The sequence below is a fragment of the Sphaeramia orbicularis genome, chromosome 3 (assembly GCF_902148855.1).
Source record: "Sphaeramia orbicularis chromosome 3, fSphaOr1.1, whole genome shotgun sequence".
NCBI lineage: Eukaryota > Metazoa > Chordata > Actinopteri > Kurtiformes > Apogonidae > Sphaeramia > Sphaeramia orbicularis.
In genome coordinates, this window is record NC_043959.1 from 46977272 (window position 1) to 46993776 (window position 16505).

Genomic DNA, 16505 nt, shown 5'->3' on the forward strand with positions numbered 1-16505 from the left:
ATAAATGTTAAAAGGGGTGAACACCAGAACCAAATATTCAGTTTTACCTGTTTAATATGTCTCTACAGAGGAGTCCTAACATTTCACTCTCACAGAAGTCATCCTAAAAGAATAGCATTTATCACCAGTTCTATAGATACACTGGTTTTCATATCATCTTCATATATTGATTAATGTGATCAGAGAAATTATTGTAGGTCTGACTATCTTTCAGAAAATACAGTAGCCTCAAAAAATAGAAAAAAAGCCATCATACAGAACGTTCCACTGAAGTATGTGTAGACTTATTTGGTACATTCCAAGTATATCAACTTAATTGCCTTTTGTTGTGACAGAGTTGAAGAGTTTATTTCAGTTCTTGAAGTGAAGGTTGCTTCTGAAAGAGATGTATATTGTTTAAAACTCAATAAGTCAGCCACCAAGTTGTTTTTTGATTTTGTAAAAACACATTTAAAGGACTGCTTTATTAAAAAGAAAACAGATGATGGTACAGGTTAAAATGACAGGAAACTCAATGGTGTAGTTTGTTTAATCAAACAATGTCCTCTTGTGAAGGGCATAAAATCAGATCCTTAACACAATGGAAGTTGTACTTACATACTACAAAAACTGAATGTTAAAAAAAAAAAAAGAAAGACCCACATATTATTATTTTTCAACAGTATAAACACCCCTGCAGATGGTCAAGACTCCTGACATGACACACTCAGACAGGACTGCGCTCACAGAGACAGCCAGACACATTTCATACTTCACATTAGTTGTAGATGAAGTTGAACCTGTAAAAAGAATTGAGTACCATCAATATACATGATACCAGACAATAAAAACAAGTTGGTACTGGAGGACAAACATCTGATCTTGACTAAATCAAACATGCTGATTACAAAACCGAAATCAGATTCTGCATGTCAGTATTTTGAGTTGTGTGAACATGTAAATGAATCACTAATGTCTAAACTGTTTTTCCAGCAATGGCATTCATCATATATTCACATTCTGAAGACAATATGTGCTAACTTGGTCAAATATAGTGATAGATATGAACATCAAGCCAAAAAAAAAGAATACATATTGGTAGCAGAATCCCTCAACTCAGCTTTAGACATTTGCTCTTGTGCTTGGGGATTGTGACAGATTCACACTGTAGGATCCAACAGTAATCATCATCATGTTTGGGTTGAAGCCCCTTGGAACCTGGATTCCATTTCAGAAATATCTGGATGAAATTTATCACCTGTTCATCCTCTGCATCACACAAATTAGGGCTTAAAAAAAAAAAAAAAAAAAAAAAAAAAAGAAATTCATCTGTTGCTTTAAGCCTCTCCCCAAGTCACTTTTGAAAGCAGTGTATCACTTTCATCACAAATGTTTCTTCAAATTTGTAAAACCTGAGTATAGGGCTGGGCGATAAAACGATAACAATATATATCAAGAAATAACTTTTCCTCAATAGAAATATGATATGCTCAATACAATTTCAAAAGAATTCGTCCATGTTTTGACAGATGTAAGAACAGCCAATCATAATTAAGTAGCGCCGCATTGAACCAATCACGCTAGAGCCACGGAAAGTTAGGTTGATGCACACAGCACAGGCGTAAGAGCAGCTGCAGCACACACGCTAATGTTTGGGCTGCAGCCGGAGGTAATCAGTGTTCCCTTGGGAGAAAATTTGACCGAGAACTTGGGCGACCAGCTTTCTGAAAAGTAGAAGCCGGGAGTCGGACATTCAAAGCGTGTAAAGTTTCATTTTCTGTTTTACGCAAGTTATGGAACACACCCCCACATATATACCCCGGTATTGTTTGGTGAAGATGGTCCGTTTTGTTTGTGTTCTCTTTTAAAACTTGAAAGCTTCTGCCTGCTGGTCAGACTTTTCGTTTAGTTTTATATTTATCTGAAACAGTTGTATAACGTTCTTCAGCACATCTGTCATGTTCAACCTCTGACAGAAAATTAATCATATTTAAATCAAAAATAACCTTCTGATGTCTGCACAATTAACTTATGAGTAACAGAAAATTTAAGCTTGACAACAGTAGTGATTTGATTTATATGATGATACATATTGATATCGTCTGACATGAAAAAAATATTGTAATATGATTTTTTTTTTCATATCGTCCAGACCTACCTGAGTGATAGCCTAATTATCACTAATCCATTAGTCCTTCCGTGCTTACACATCTAAATCACTTCCCTCAGTGAACAACTTCGAAGATGACTCCATCACAAGCAGTCTATTTGTTTACATACCAAACCGTTTTACAATTTTGAAGAAAAATTTGTGATAAAAGTCATACGCTGCTTGAAGGACTTGCAGAAACCTTGATCCAATACATTTCTTAAGCTGCTTCATTTTTGCATTAACCTCTGATAGAGAATTTTTCTGTGAGCAGGAGTAAAAAGACAGTGAAGACAGAGAAACACTCAGAAGACTCCCTGGATGTACTATACAGGACATTCACTTGAATGAGCTTGTGAGAACAGAGATACTCAAATAACATAACTCAGTAATTGGTCCAAGATGGAGGATGGAGAGGATGCATCTCCACAAATGGTTCTTATAGTATTAATAACCTAGTTATATACCCAAACTAAGGAAAGCGATGCACACGTTTGTAAAGGAGACAGAGGCAGAAGGTTTAGACCAACTATAACTATGTCTATGAATAATCTGGAGATCCAGATGGAGGACAGAGTACAACGCAAATTCTACACACAGCAGCACACCAAGACCCACAGCCTTAAGATGGCTTAAACAACAAGTTGTGGTGTAATACCTCTAACAACCTCTTCTCCCTTTTTCAGCCAATTAAAAACACAAACAATACCTGCTCAATAGCTGCGGTAGACTGGAAATGATTGGTCCATATCCAGGGGCATTGTCATATAATTCAAACAATGGTGCTGCCACCAGTTTATAGTTCTTGGGGACAGCAAACAGCGCTGCAGAAACAAAAACAAAAATTGCATATTTCAAAACCAGATAGAACAGAATTCAGCTATTCCAGAGCTTTAAGTGTTAATGTACTCACCTTTTTCTTGCAACTGAACGAGAAAAAGCTTCTTATGCTCCTTAGGTTTGGTGATGTGCGCTGGAATATATGGGTACTGGAAGACAAAGCTAAATAAGGTCAGTTTAAAGCCCATGATATTACTCTGGTAAGTTCATACAGATTCACGGTGAAGAGAAAAACAAAGAGAACCATCATTAGCTACAAACCTGTGGAGGCTCAAAGTTGGGGCGCCACCAGTTGCCAATGCAGTCGTCGATCACCCAGTCCTGCTTGACCCCATCCTGCCTTCCTAGAATCTAACATCCAAACAAAAATCAATAACAAAGCTACGCAGCAACACCAAACTACTACACTTACGATGGGCGTTACCTCTGTCATCAAGCGTTTAAGACCCTCCACCTCATCCTCTCCTGGACTCAGCTCCCCACCAGGCCTGCAGGAGAGAAACACGACATCAGAGGATTACCAAAATAATACACCTGTAACTGTTTCTAAAATGAACAGGAAAAACTCACAGTTTGAAGAAAGTGGTTCCCAGCTGCAGGAGTAAGACATGAGGCAGTCTGTGTTCATGGACAATGAGAACTCCCTCCACTGTCCTCCTCATCCCCATTTTATCAAACTCCTCTCGCATCCGCTGGAACCGGGCTGCCACCGAGCTGTCCTTCTCATACAGAGGCTCTTTGGTGCCGAATGTGTAGTTGGTAAGAGGGTATCTGGAAAAGGAAGACAGATTTAATTTTTTTTTTTCAATTACTGAAAGTCAAAGATGATTGGGAATTAATGATATGATATTATAATCAACTTCTATAAGTTGTGGTGGAGTGCAATGTGGCATATCAAAGCATTTCAATATAGGTACAATACAATAAAGCAAAATGTATTCATAGCCATAAGCAATCATTCAATCATGTCATTTATCAAGGAATTTTTTTAAATCAATGTCATTGTAAAGATATGTTCTGTTTTATATTATATAGGCTGTGAGAATTTCCGATAATTTCTTTTTTAACAAATGCACAAACTAAAAATAATTACAGCTACTGATCTGAATGTGACAGACATTAAACACGACACATGACATTAAACCCATTCGTCCTTCTGTAAGAGGATTCACAGTTAGTTTCCATAATACAGGAAGGTTGATTTAGATTAAAAAAGAAAAAACAATTACCCAAGAACGTCGAGAAAAGTGGGAGAAATGGTATGTTTATGCAACGACAGGATGAGGACAATCTTATTGATAACACTGGAGCATACTGTAGAAACATGACAATCCACTATGTTCTTTTTCTTTTGAGGTTTGTATTTGATTTATTTTGTCTTCCTTCTGTATGTCCATATCTGCTACAGGTTCTTAAAAAAGAAGCAATAAAAAGAAAGCATTAAAAAAAATTATTACCCAATACATCTTGTAACTACAGTGCCCCTTCTCCCTAAAATAAGGTGGAAAACAATTTGAGACAGTAATTGACTGTGAAATGTGATAGCTCCTAACCTTAAACAAATACATTGGGGACTGCAGATGTATGATGATGTATGTCAAATGGCAACATTTATGTTTAAAATTGTACATGGTCTCTAATATATTAAGTGTAAGTATACTGCTTTATGACTTGCACCAGTTTACATCCTTGATCTTGATGCAAATTATACTGAATATATTGTCCATTGTTGGGTGTTAAAGCTGTATTCATAATGTCAACAGTTTATATTCATGTTTTTCTAACTAAATAATCTTTGAAAAGGGGATTTTAATCTAATCTCATTCTGTTTATTCTTACCTGGTTAAATAAAGATGAATATTAGCAGTCCATCTGTTTTAACACAATCAATAAATCCAATTTACTCAAGTTTTGTTATTGAAACGAACAGTTACCTGCTTAATATCAACTACACGCAGTATTGTCTGCCTTTAGGCTAATAGGAAACGAAAGCATGGTATTTTTTTTTTCTCATACTTTATAAATAAAGTATTTTGTAAATTTACAAAATACTGTATACACATATACCAGAACATGGCATGGAGAAAAAAACATAATGCTCGAAGTGAGGCAGGAAGAAATTAAATACAATTAAATAAATAGGTAAGTAAATTAGATAAAATAAAAGTAAAGGAATAAACAAAAAGAGGGGGGAAAAAATTACAACTTAAATTCTTCACATAAGGCTTTAGTCTTCACAGCTTTAGGGTTAGTGCAAAAGTTAAGTGTGTCTAGATAGGATTTCAAATAAAATTTAAAGACCACAAAGCTGGGTTTCTGATTGGCAAATTTGCTTGTATGTATATGAAATTTAGCTAATAAAGAAATGAGATTAAGAATAAACAATTTCCGAACAGGCAAATCAGTAATAAAGAAACCAAATAAAATATCTTCAATTTTGAAGTTAAAAGAAATATCCAGCTTTCTATTTAAAAAAGATTGATATCACACCAAAAAATATGACAAAAGGCACATTCCCAAAACAAATGAGTTAATGTTTCATCCGAATTCTGACAAAATGAGCAAAAAGGGTCGACACTGACCTTATACTTAATCAGAGTTGAATTAGTTGGATAACACCTATGTAACAGTTTTAAAGATACCTCTCTCACTTTATTCGAAATAAAAAAACTTCCTTGGTAATAACCATACCTTTTCCCATTCCACATCAGAATATATATTACTCCAAAAAAAGATGGAAGCATGGTATTTTCATGCATAAAACATTCCCCTATCGTTGACAGATATGCTGTGTGTGATGTAAATTGTAAATATTCGGTGTGATTTGGTCGTGATCTCGAGGACCTCACTGGCTGGTACAAACATTACAAATGGCTGAACACAGGAGTACTCAGCTGAAGCTAGTTTGGTTTTACGGTCCGTTCATCTTTGTTATCGTTGCTGCTCTAGTATTGTAACATCAAAGTAAAAGTGAGCAGCAGCTGTTTGAGCCTGGTCTCCTTCAGAGACACAATAAACTCACAGGTTGATGGTCCTCTCCAGTGTGAGCGGCTTCGCGGGCCCACTGATGTATTTGTTCCCGAACTGAACGGCACCACCGCGCGGCCAGCCGGTGGACGAGCGACTGGGAGGAACAACCGACATCACGAACCGAGTTAAACCGTCTGCAGACGAGCTTCAGCCGGGAGCTGGTTTGTATGTCGATGGATTATCAAAGCAACGAGGCTAATTCTCAACACTTCTGCAGATAGTCCACAATAATTTCTCCGCCGACGGTTTCCTCGGCCCTCAACTTCCGGTAAGGTTTTCTAAGCATTACATCCGGTGGCGCCACCTATGGGTCTGGTGAAGAACAACAAGCTCCATACAATGAAACCAACAAAATGCAGTTGTACTAAATCAAGGGTGTCAAACATGCGGCCCGCGAACCAAAACCGGCCATCCAAAGGGTTCAATGCGGCCCACAGGATGAATGTACAAAGTGCAAAAATGACACAGATGACATCAAGTGCCAAGGGTATCACTGAGCCAAGTTAAATGTTATATCTTTCCTGTTACAGATGCCTGTTACTAAATGGTTTGTGCCTTTGTAGAGCCACTGTGATCTGTAAATGATAAGCTGAGGCATAATTCTGTTAAAGCTGCCCTTATTTTTCTTCAGAAATTTCTGTTCATTCATGGAGGTTCAGGTTATTCACTTTTTGATGTGAGGATACTTTGTAAATGTAAATATTTTCATATTGTAATTTTACTTTTTTCACCAAAACAAATAAGAACATATGGAGTTGTTATTATTTATAACTTATTGTGTTATTGTTTTACTAGTCCGGCCTGTTCAAAGTTAAATTTATATAGCCACTGAACTAAAATGAGTTTGATATCCATGTATTAAACCATGATGTACATTTTGTTAATTAACCTTTCTCTTGTGTTAGCTTTCTGTTACCATCTCTTATATTAACAGGTCGGTTTTGACTCATGTCTTAAATCAGCTGTAAAATCCACTAAAAACAATTATCTATCATCCAATTTGTTTCTCATCTCTTGGTTACCTTTGTAAGGCTTCCTTAGCCATGAAAATATTGGTTTGAATGTTTTTGGTGTGAGCCTCTGTGCCTTTTTTAGTCAGTATACCCCTCGATGTGCACTTTGCAAGTCACCAACTCTAAACTGAATTGACCTCACATGTCTGGACATGCCCATCTTCACTTGTTTAATTTTTGTGCCGGTATATTGGATAACCAGGCAAAATGAGAATCCCCAAAAGCTCACATGATTGGGAGAGGAGCTGGCTGTCAGTGTGTTGGCTGACAGTGCACTTAGGATTTCAGTTTTGGCTCTAATTCTTGTTTTATAATTTTAGTTTTATTACTGGGTTGAAACCGATCCTAACAACACAAAAGTCATAGTTTCAACCAGAGCATTTCATAATTTAGTGAAAAAAAAAAGTTTTTTGTATTATTTTGTTGTAATAGAGGTTCCTGACAAAGTCAAAAAGCCTTGATGCAATACACAAATGTTATGTGGTTCATTTATGCATTTAAAACCTAAAACGGGTCAGTGCCGACCCTAACAGAAGAGGAAGGTTAAGTTGTAGCCTTGAAAGAGGAAGAAAAGCAATGATGATTCTAAGGGCCCAAGACTGACAGGGGCCAGAAAAAAAACAGTTGAATATTAGTCAGTATTTTACTAAAATTATTAATCCATCACCGTGAAAGCATGTTTGCTTCAAAAGGTATTAATAAACATTAGGTGTCTGGCTCAGGCTTAACTCTCCCACTTCTGACAGTTATATCTGAAGGAGGAGGTGAGGGTTTTTTATGTCAAAATGTGTCTAATTGCAGGAGGAAATGTATTATTCTACACTATTCATTTTATAATAAAATATTATTATCATCCTCTACATAATGAGCCATAGGTATACAAAAACAACCTATATTTCTCAGTGAATGCTGCACAGTTTTAGTCCCTTTTAGTTTTAGCCGGAACCATGTATAGGTGACACTGTAAGGCCGGGGAGAAGTGTGGAAGTGGAGGGAAAATTGAAGGACAGCGACACTAGCAGCAATGCAGAGGCAGAAAAACTAAAATTTTCTTCCATCCAAGAAGTCAAATTACATTTTATTCGTATTTAGAGCATAAAATAAAATCTAATACTGTTATCATTAAAAATATAGATAAAAGATGGCTTAGAGATGGCATCTTGAATCTGTCTCATCAGTCTTGCATGAAATCATAAAATCTATTGTAAGCTGAATATTGTTTCATGCCTGCACAGTGTCATATTTTTAGGGTTTGAATGGTTTGTTGTGTTGAAGTGGTGGGGCCCGAAGTGGTATTTTTTGTCATGGGGCCTAAAATCCGTTGAACCTGCATTTCTGTTTTAAGATTTTACAACTGTAATGTATGTATTTTTCCTATAACGTCAACTGGATATGTTACATATTTTGTTGATTTGTTATTCTAACTTTATGGGCAACAGTGAGCAAGAAATCAAGCAATCGTGAATGAAAAGCCGTAAATATCCTACTTTAAACAATGTTTTAAAGATGTAATTTTATAGAGGGGATAACTAATGAAAAAACATTATGTAATCTTCATAATCTAAAGTGGTTTCTATGGCTGATTTGATGTGATCTTATGTGATCTATTACCATGGCTGTTACTTCTACTAGACTTTAAAAATAATATGAAAATATATAGTTTTAATTTTCTACCACTGGTAGCTAATCAAAAACTGATCTCAACATGATCATCATATAGCTGATATTAATACACACCATCCCACCATTTCCAAGAGAAACCTTTTAGAACCATTTGAAAACCGGTTTGTAGGAGACACCTAATTTTGTCTTTTCTTTTTGTTTTTTTTTTTAGCCTCCATTTAAAAAAAAAAAAGGCTTAATTATGGTTCATTACAAAAACACATTATCTCATATTATGATATAATAATCAGAAAATATTCAAACATTAATTTCATCTTAAAGATTATCTCATGAAATTGTAAAATGTGATAAATGAAACACTTGTTCACTACCTTGTTCTTTCTAGAGCTTGCACCAACATCCTATAGTTTTTCTCAGTCTTCCTCATACCTGGCTCATGTGATAACACATGAGCTATCTCCATGACAACCGGGCAAAGTAAGGAGGACCACGAAGAGCAGTTAAATGCACCAGAAGAAGACATTCAGTGAACCTTGAGTTAAAAAAAAAAAGGCAGAAATAACGTATCAAAGAAGCTGAGGGAATGATTCAGTCCATTCAATATTCCATTTAATAGTCATATCTATGTCTCTTATCCATCTATTGTAAACATGGTGTATTTTACCACAGTAAATGTCTTATGGTACATAATCATACGTGCAATGCAAATTTCAAACAAAAGTTAAAAAAGGACAAAGACACTGCTGGATTTATCGATTACATCACACCAAGGGGATCTCAGTTCTTTGGTCCAGTGGCCCACCCGCTGTGGTGTGCTGCTGTAAGATGGTGGTCCCTGTAGGAAGTGCCATGGATCTTCCCCCCTCTACCCTTTACTGTGGACTCTCCTGCCTCCATCACAGTAGTTGGTCCCATATTTTGTAATTTGTCGTTGTCTGAATTACTTGTCATCCACAGATTTTGTTTCTTCTTCTTTCTGAATCACGCCCTGATTGCTGCACTGATCGGCCACTTTTCCAGATGCAGCTTCTGCCACTCCCACTTCTGTTGTCTTCAGTTCTTCTTCAGGTTTTTCCTGCGATTCTTTACTTATAGCTTCACTGCTGACTGGGGTTGGTTTCTCATTTTTTATCTCATTCTCCTTTTCAGTATCGATAATTGATTTGCTTTCAACCACCTCGGTTTGCCTGCTCTTCTGGACTATCTCGAGTGCCTCATCAGCTGTAGAAAGAGAGATGACAAAACACCCAAAATCAATATAGCGCTATGTGAATGTAGAAACAAATAAACACAACAGTAGAAACATACATTACAGAAGCAGAACCTAAGGTCTCTTCCATACTAATACACATATTTTATAAAATGTTTGTGCCTCTCATCCACCCAGAAACAGCATTACTTGTCAAACTGAGATTATTTAAAACATATTCAAAGGTGCACATTTGTTGGGCAACGGAGAGTTTAGGAAACAATGATGTAACATACACAAAAACAAGCAAAATAGCAGATATATATTGGGTTCTCTAAAACTGGTTGACACTAAAGATTACAAATTCACACTTTAACTTTCCATTCCTGTACTGCATCACTTGTCGTTTGCAGTTTTCATTTTGCTACCAGCTAAATCACCTCACTAAGCATCTTCTAAATATTATTTGACATATTGTGATAAGAGGCAAAACTATTATTTTGGGCACAGCACATTTTACAAACTACCGGCGTCAGCAGATCTTGACTGATGGCTAATGTTACATTTCTAAACTGCAATTTCTGACTTTGACAGAAACTAATAACTTAAAAATTGCACATAGAATTAATTGTTAGTTTTGACAATTAGTCTGATGTTCAGTGATCCAGATATTTTTTCAGTTTGGTATTTATGACTTTAGATATTCAGTATTTTTTTCCCAGTATCTTTAATTGACAATTGGCTTTTTGCTGCTACAAATGACTGTTTTTATGTTAGCGCTTAAAAACCCATTATGGTTCTATTATTGATGGCTACTGGCACAACATTGTTTGTTTAAGTGTTGTCATTTTTAGGTTCTCATGTATATAGAGATATTTTGTAAAATGAAAATCGTGTGGCTAAACTTTTTTCCACAGTGAGGCTGAATATCTGCATGTAATATCTGTGGACTTGGCCTAAAACTTACCAGGGGTCTTAACTTCAGCCACCGGCAGACTGGATCTTTCCTCGGGAGACATCTGCAACCCATTATCTTGGCCTGAACTATCATTGGAGGGTGTCAGACTTGTCAGATGTTGAGAAGTAGCACTTGAGTTTTCAGGAGCACAGAGACCAGAGAGAGCCGGCGAGAGGGCAGTGCTTACATCTTTAGGTGGGTCTGAGTCAGTCGTGAGTTGGGGACTAGTCATTGCAGCTGCAGTGGGTGAAATCGTGGTGGTGGAGGGGGTGTTAGTGGGTGGTGTTGAACTGGAGTCAGTGGAGGGGATCAAGGCAGGGGTAGGGATAGGGGTGGAAGTAGAGATGGTGGTGGTGGATATTGGGCTTGTGGTTGTGGAAGAGGTGGAACTGGTGGGAGGAAGGGTGGAGGGCCTGGTTGCAAGGGTGTCAGGTGAAACTGTAACTGAAGTGGTACTCAAGGTGTCTGTTAAGTTAAGAGGCTGGGATGTAGTTGTAGTGACTGGTGAAAGTGAAGCATCAGAGTTGCTAGAGGTAACAGCAACCAAAGTAGATTCATCACTAACTGCTGTAGTGACATTAGCAGTGTTTGGGGAGCCTGCTGGCATAGTTGATGTGCTGGTGGAGACTGAAGAAGTTGTATCCACAGTGGTGATGACAGAAATAGCTGCATCAGTACCAACTGTAGGAGTATTATCAGCTGAGAAAGTACTATTTGGCTCTGGCAAAGTCAATTTAGTTGACAGATCTGTTGATGTTGTGGAAACCACGCTTTCATTGCTCTGAGCAGAAACTGTTTCCAAAGTGGTAATGGAAGGCGTTGTTATTATTGTTGAGGTGGAAGTGACAGAAGAGCTTGGAGTAATGGACTCAGAGGAAGTGGAAATGACTGAGACAGGGGCAGGGGGCTCTGTGGGTGTAGCAGTGTTTATAAGTGCTGTTTGTAAGGTAGGGGCAGGTACTTCCATGGTAGTAGGACTGGCTTTGCTGTCAAGCTCTGTAACATTCGTGGGTGTTGTATCCTCTGTGGTGGGGTTAACAGAGTCAGTGCATATATCTGTGTCAGAGGGAGTTACAGTATTTGAAGGGGAAACTGTAATATTAGATGAATCAGGGACTGAGTCTGAGATTGTCGGTACAGTAGGAGTGTCAGCAGCACTGAGAGCAGGAGCCGGAGTGGGTGGAGCTGCAGCTTTAGTAGGCGTGTCTGTCTCCCCTTCCTGAATTTGTGCTAGCTCGTTCTCTGGGGTGTTTCGACCAGATGTTGGGGGGGGTGGACCTGGCTTGATAACTGGCTTTGGAAGCAAAGGAGGTTTCCCAGCTGACTCGTGTGCTGATACACTTGGCCGAATTTGATGCCTTGTGTCTGAAGAAAAGAATTAATGTGCAAATTGTTTAGGATATCACCACTTGTGAGGATGAATGAGTATTTTTGTGTATATGTGTGAGTTTTACCTGATGAGGCTGACATTGTTCGAGGTTTTGTTGGAGGTGGCTCAGGTTTACTGTCAATGATAGTACCTGAGGCACAAAGATCATTTACATCTTATTTTAACAGAACTAATTAGTCTGTTATTTCCCCATAGACTGTTAAATCTTGAAATGGATTAATACTGAGAGAAATCCCACACCTTCCAGAACAATTTTACTCAGTATCACTAAGCTGGAGCAAAGAAGGATTTAAATACATTAGAAATCAAATAGATAATAGGACATACCTTCGGATTCTGCCTTTTTCATCTCTCCCTCCTGATTCTACAAGATAAAACAGGTATTTACATCATTTTCATTTAATTCAGCAACTATAATTATATTTCAGTTCAGTAATACACACCTGCGTCTCTCCTGGCTGGGGTTTGGAAACTCCAATACGTTGAAGCATGAGATGAAGCTTCTGTTCAAAGCTATTTTGGCCATCAAATTGTTTCTGAAATCAGCAAGAACAGAACTATTTTTAACCCTAATCAATTGGGCCACTGTATTGATCTGGAAGCATACACAACTTTAAGCACTCACCTTGTTTCTGGCATTAGTTGCCCCCGCTGCCGCTGATCCAGACAGTAAAATGAGAGACTGGGACTTCCCCTCTCGGAGAGCACGACGGGGAGGCACCGCTTCACTCCTCAGCGGTGGAGCACCAGAAACAGGTGTCTCCTGAACAGCTGGCTCCCCGGTGACAGCAGCAAGATGCTCTTTGCCTTTCTCTTTTTCATTTTCCTTGTCATGTTCTCTCACTCTGTCCTTATCCTTATCTTTTTCAGCTCTGGTGACCTCCCTGAGAGGGCGAATGAGATCAGCGATGGACGCCTTTTTGGGCCGACCCTCATGGCTTGTCTCTGATTTCACTCCACGTCTCTTTTTAAGAGTAAAGAAATCTCCAAGCTTCCTCCTGAGTGTTTTTGTTGGGGGTGGACAAGGTACAGAGCTGGCAGGAGCCACTTCATGCACTGTAATGGTTTCTTCATCTTGTTTTTTCCTATAAGAGGAATCACAATTTCTTAGAGACAACATAGTGTATGTTCGTTTGGTTGTAAAACACAGTAAACAAGAGGCTTTTTGTGTAAACTTAAATAACTTGCAGCTGTTGATACTCACAGTGTATCAGTAGGAAGTACTCTCTTAGTAAAGAACTCTTCAACTCCTTCATCTACTCGTCCAATGAGTTCAAGGACTTCATTTTCACTCTCAATTATTGTCTCCTAATTACCATAGACATGCACAGAAAACAAACACTTAACACTCATTTTGTACCCAAGTGATGATAAAGAGCAACTTGAATCATATGTAACTTTACATTACACAACCCTCACCTCTAACAAACCCACACACTCTGGCACTAGCAGTTCTTCTGCCTCTATAGGTATATTTTGGTTCGAATTTCTCATCCACTTCCATGCTACAAACCAGCCTCCTGGGAGTCAGTTGCTCAGTAACGTACAATAGGGGGGGCGTCACTGGGTTTTACATGAGGAATGAGAGCTCAAAGATAACTCATTTTGCCAGTGTAGGTAATGGGATATCAAAATTGCAGTTATACAGAGTTGCATCATCCTGATCATATTAACATCTGTGCCCACAAGTAGCAATAAAAGCCAAGAGGTTGACTGCAAAACACAAATTTAGCAGAAGTCACCGTTACATGATATCCTGTCAGGGGAATTGCTTGAATTTTGTCTCAGTGGCCACTGGCTCCGAGGGAGTGACTATGTCTCCATCCTAATAGCTCTGTGACAACATGATCAGTGGAAAATGGAGACACACACACACATACACAGGCTACATCTTCATTCAGAATCCAATGAAAATTAAGCACCACTTGATTTTTTTCAGTGTCAGCAAGAAAAGACATTCAGTCCAGAGTACCACACGAGCTCGTACACAGTCATCATGCTCTTACACAGAAAAAAAAATTCCCACTGTGGGTTTCCTCAAACAGCCGGTGACCGGTACAATGGGACTGCCTCATTCAAACAGGGACCAGGCATCTTTTCCAGCTCTCCCCCTCCATCCTTCCCTTCCCCCTGCCTCTCCCCTCTGTACCCTATTACATTCTCCTCTCTCCCTCCCTTCCCCTTTCTCTTTACACACCACCACCTTTCCCTCACACTCCATTAAAAAAAAAAAAACCCTTTCTTATCCTCTTTCACTGTACCTGTGGTCTGGTGGGACGATAATTCAGTTTTTGTCGGTGAGGTCTTGGTCTGCTCTGGGTGTAGTGCCTGAGCGCTGGTCCGCCCAATGGCAGCTCCATTGGGGAGACACGGCACGCTGTTGCCGTGGAGCTCTGTTGCCTTGGCTCTGTTGCTGAGGCACGGTTGCTAAGAGCACGAGCACCAGCAGTATGTAATGCCTTCACTGAGGTGGGAGGGGCCAGGCTGGCTAGACTGACAGATCTGACAACAGAACCTCGCCTTTCTCTGCCCCCTCCCCTCCAAGAAAAAAGCCATGAGAAAAAAGATATTGATAAAATAAGAAAAGACAGGGAGAGAGGATTAACGTGACCACATTAGCATTTGTTTCATTCCTCCAAACTAGCCTGTGTCTAGTGCTTGTACGGTGTGAACACAGAGTAATGGATATATCTAAAATGAGCAAAATGTTCTGTTGGTTATGTAACAAATTAATAATTTATTTTATATGCGGAAAAGATGCTCTGAAAGCTTGTAAGTGACAGGCTGACCCAATAGTTTCTTCTCTCACTGGAAAAGTGAACAAATAAAGACACTTTAAATAGAGAAATTACTCTGATGTCACTCTACCATAGGAAGCTTTCTGAATATTATGTGAGAAAACAGTTAGCAAGTACTGCTCAGAAGCCACAAATTTAGGCACAGAGACACACCTAAAAACACTGATGTATCAGCCTCCTGTCCATGAGGGCAGGTGTAGCAGGTTTAGTGGGAATTATGCTGCCTGGTTTGCATATTTTAGATAAAACAGCCAACATTATGTCCAGCTTGATACCTTTAGACATAAATTTTATGATTACTACAACTTCCCACCTATAATTTGTAAACACTTAAAAGTAAATTACAAAATACCCAAACACTTATTACAATGATTTACTGTAAAAGTCTGACTTTCAGATCAAACCTGCAGTCTTGCCAACTTTTAAAGAAGTATTTACCATTTTTCCCTGCAGATGATTATTTCCATTCAAACCACATAGTTGCGAGTTCAACCAAACAACCCAGAAATAACTTGTTCTCTTCAATAGCCCCATGCAAGTTTTTCCATGTGAAGTAATATGTCACCAGTTATGTTGTTGCTACTCTGCAGAGGTAACATAAATTTATAGTGATCAGGAAGTAGGGAGAAAATAAAGTACTGGATCGCAGTTGTATTAAATTTTTTCACACTTGGTTATACTAATGTAGCCAATAAAAATAATATTTGAGCCTATATATATGATGTGGAGACAGGAAACATTTTAGATGGTGCTAGTTTCAAAATGTGTCTGCTAATTCAGTTATTTATTTATTTAAACCAGAGGGAGGAAATCTTGACCAGAGGCATGAAGCGAGATTTAGAGGGATGAATGACACTGAGGAGAGCGGTGTGAAGGGGAGAAACCAGATTTATTTGGTTTTTTTTAGTTTAGAACTAATGACAATGGAACATGATGCTACAATTTCAGTTTTGTGTGTATCTGTTTAGACATTAAAAGGGCTATCTAGTGAAATTATTTTTTTCAATCATTTTTAGCGAGTTTGGGTTACTTTTAATCCTAAAAATACTTGTTAGAAACCCTAAACACCAATACAAGTCACACAGTTATTATTTCAATCACCCTACCACAATGCCCCTGAACCATAGCCTACAATCACGACTTTGTAAGAGTGTGTGTGTGTGTGTGTGTGTGTGTGTGTGTGTGTGTGTGTGTGCGTGCGCGCGCGCGTCACGCATACATAAAAGAGATAGAAGTGTGTACCCATCCTACACCTAAAACTATCATACTGCCCTCTTGTGGATGATTTGAGATTTGTTATCATTAATTACTCTTATAACCTCATGCCACTGTGGTGGTCTGACTGTATCTGGAAGTCAGAAAATTGTGTTGAGGAAATTGCGAAAATAATCTCAAAGTGTCGTCGTAATCCGGTTCTGCCACCTTTGTATGTGTATTATACTCACCAACGCCTTCTTACACGCCACGCCCACGTGCGATTTCAAAACTGGCGCCCATCAGCTGGAGCCACGACAAGGTCACGCCTCTTTATTCCTT

At 38.5% G+C, this 16505-nt stretch overlaps 2 protein-coding genes across 2 annotated transcripts; both read right to left on the reverse strand.

The window, feature by feature from the left end:
- Nucleotides 1-426: 426 nt before the first annotated feature.
- On the reverse strand, nucleotides 427-6273 carry nudt21 (nudix hydrolase 21). Its single transcript, XM_030130887.1, has 7 exons — nucleotides 5991-6273; nucleotides 3539-3739; nucleotides 3393-3456; nucleotides 3230-3319; nucleotides 3042-3117; nucleotides 2838-2952; nucleotides 427-779 (listed from the first exon to the last, which is right to left on the reverse strand). The coding sequence occupies exons 1-7, from the start codon at nucleotides 6110-6112 to the stop codon at nucleotides 758-760; spliced, it is 690 nt and encodes a 229-aa protein (XP_029986747.1). The 5' UTR covers nucleotides 6113-6273; the 3' UTR covers nucleotides 427-757.
- Nucleotides 6274-9221: 2948 nt separating this feature from the next.
- LOC115417056 (flocculation protein FLO11-like) lies at nucleotides 9222-16469 on the reverse strand. The gene is made up of 9 exons (XM_030131001.1): nucleotides 16415-16469; nucleotides 14433-14709; nucleotides 13376-13479; nucleotides 12797-13256; nucleotides 12615-12707; nucleotides 12499-12535; nucleotides 12236-12301; nucleotides 10791-12146; nucleotides 9222-9855 (listed from the first exon to the last, which is right to left on the reverse strand). Exons 2-9 carry the CDS (start codon nucleotides 14529-14531, stop codon nucleotides 9575-9577), a joined length of 2496 nt encoding a protein of 831 aa, XP_029986861.1. The 5' UTR covers nucleotides 14532-14709; nucleotides 16415-16469; the 3' UTR covers nucleotides 9222-9574.
- Nucleotides 16470-16505: the final 36 nt, after the last annotated feature.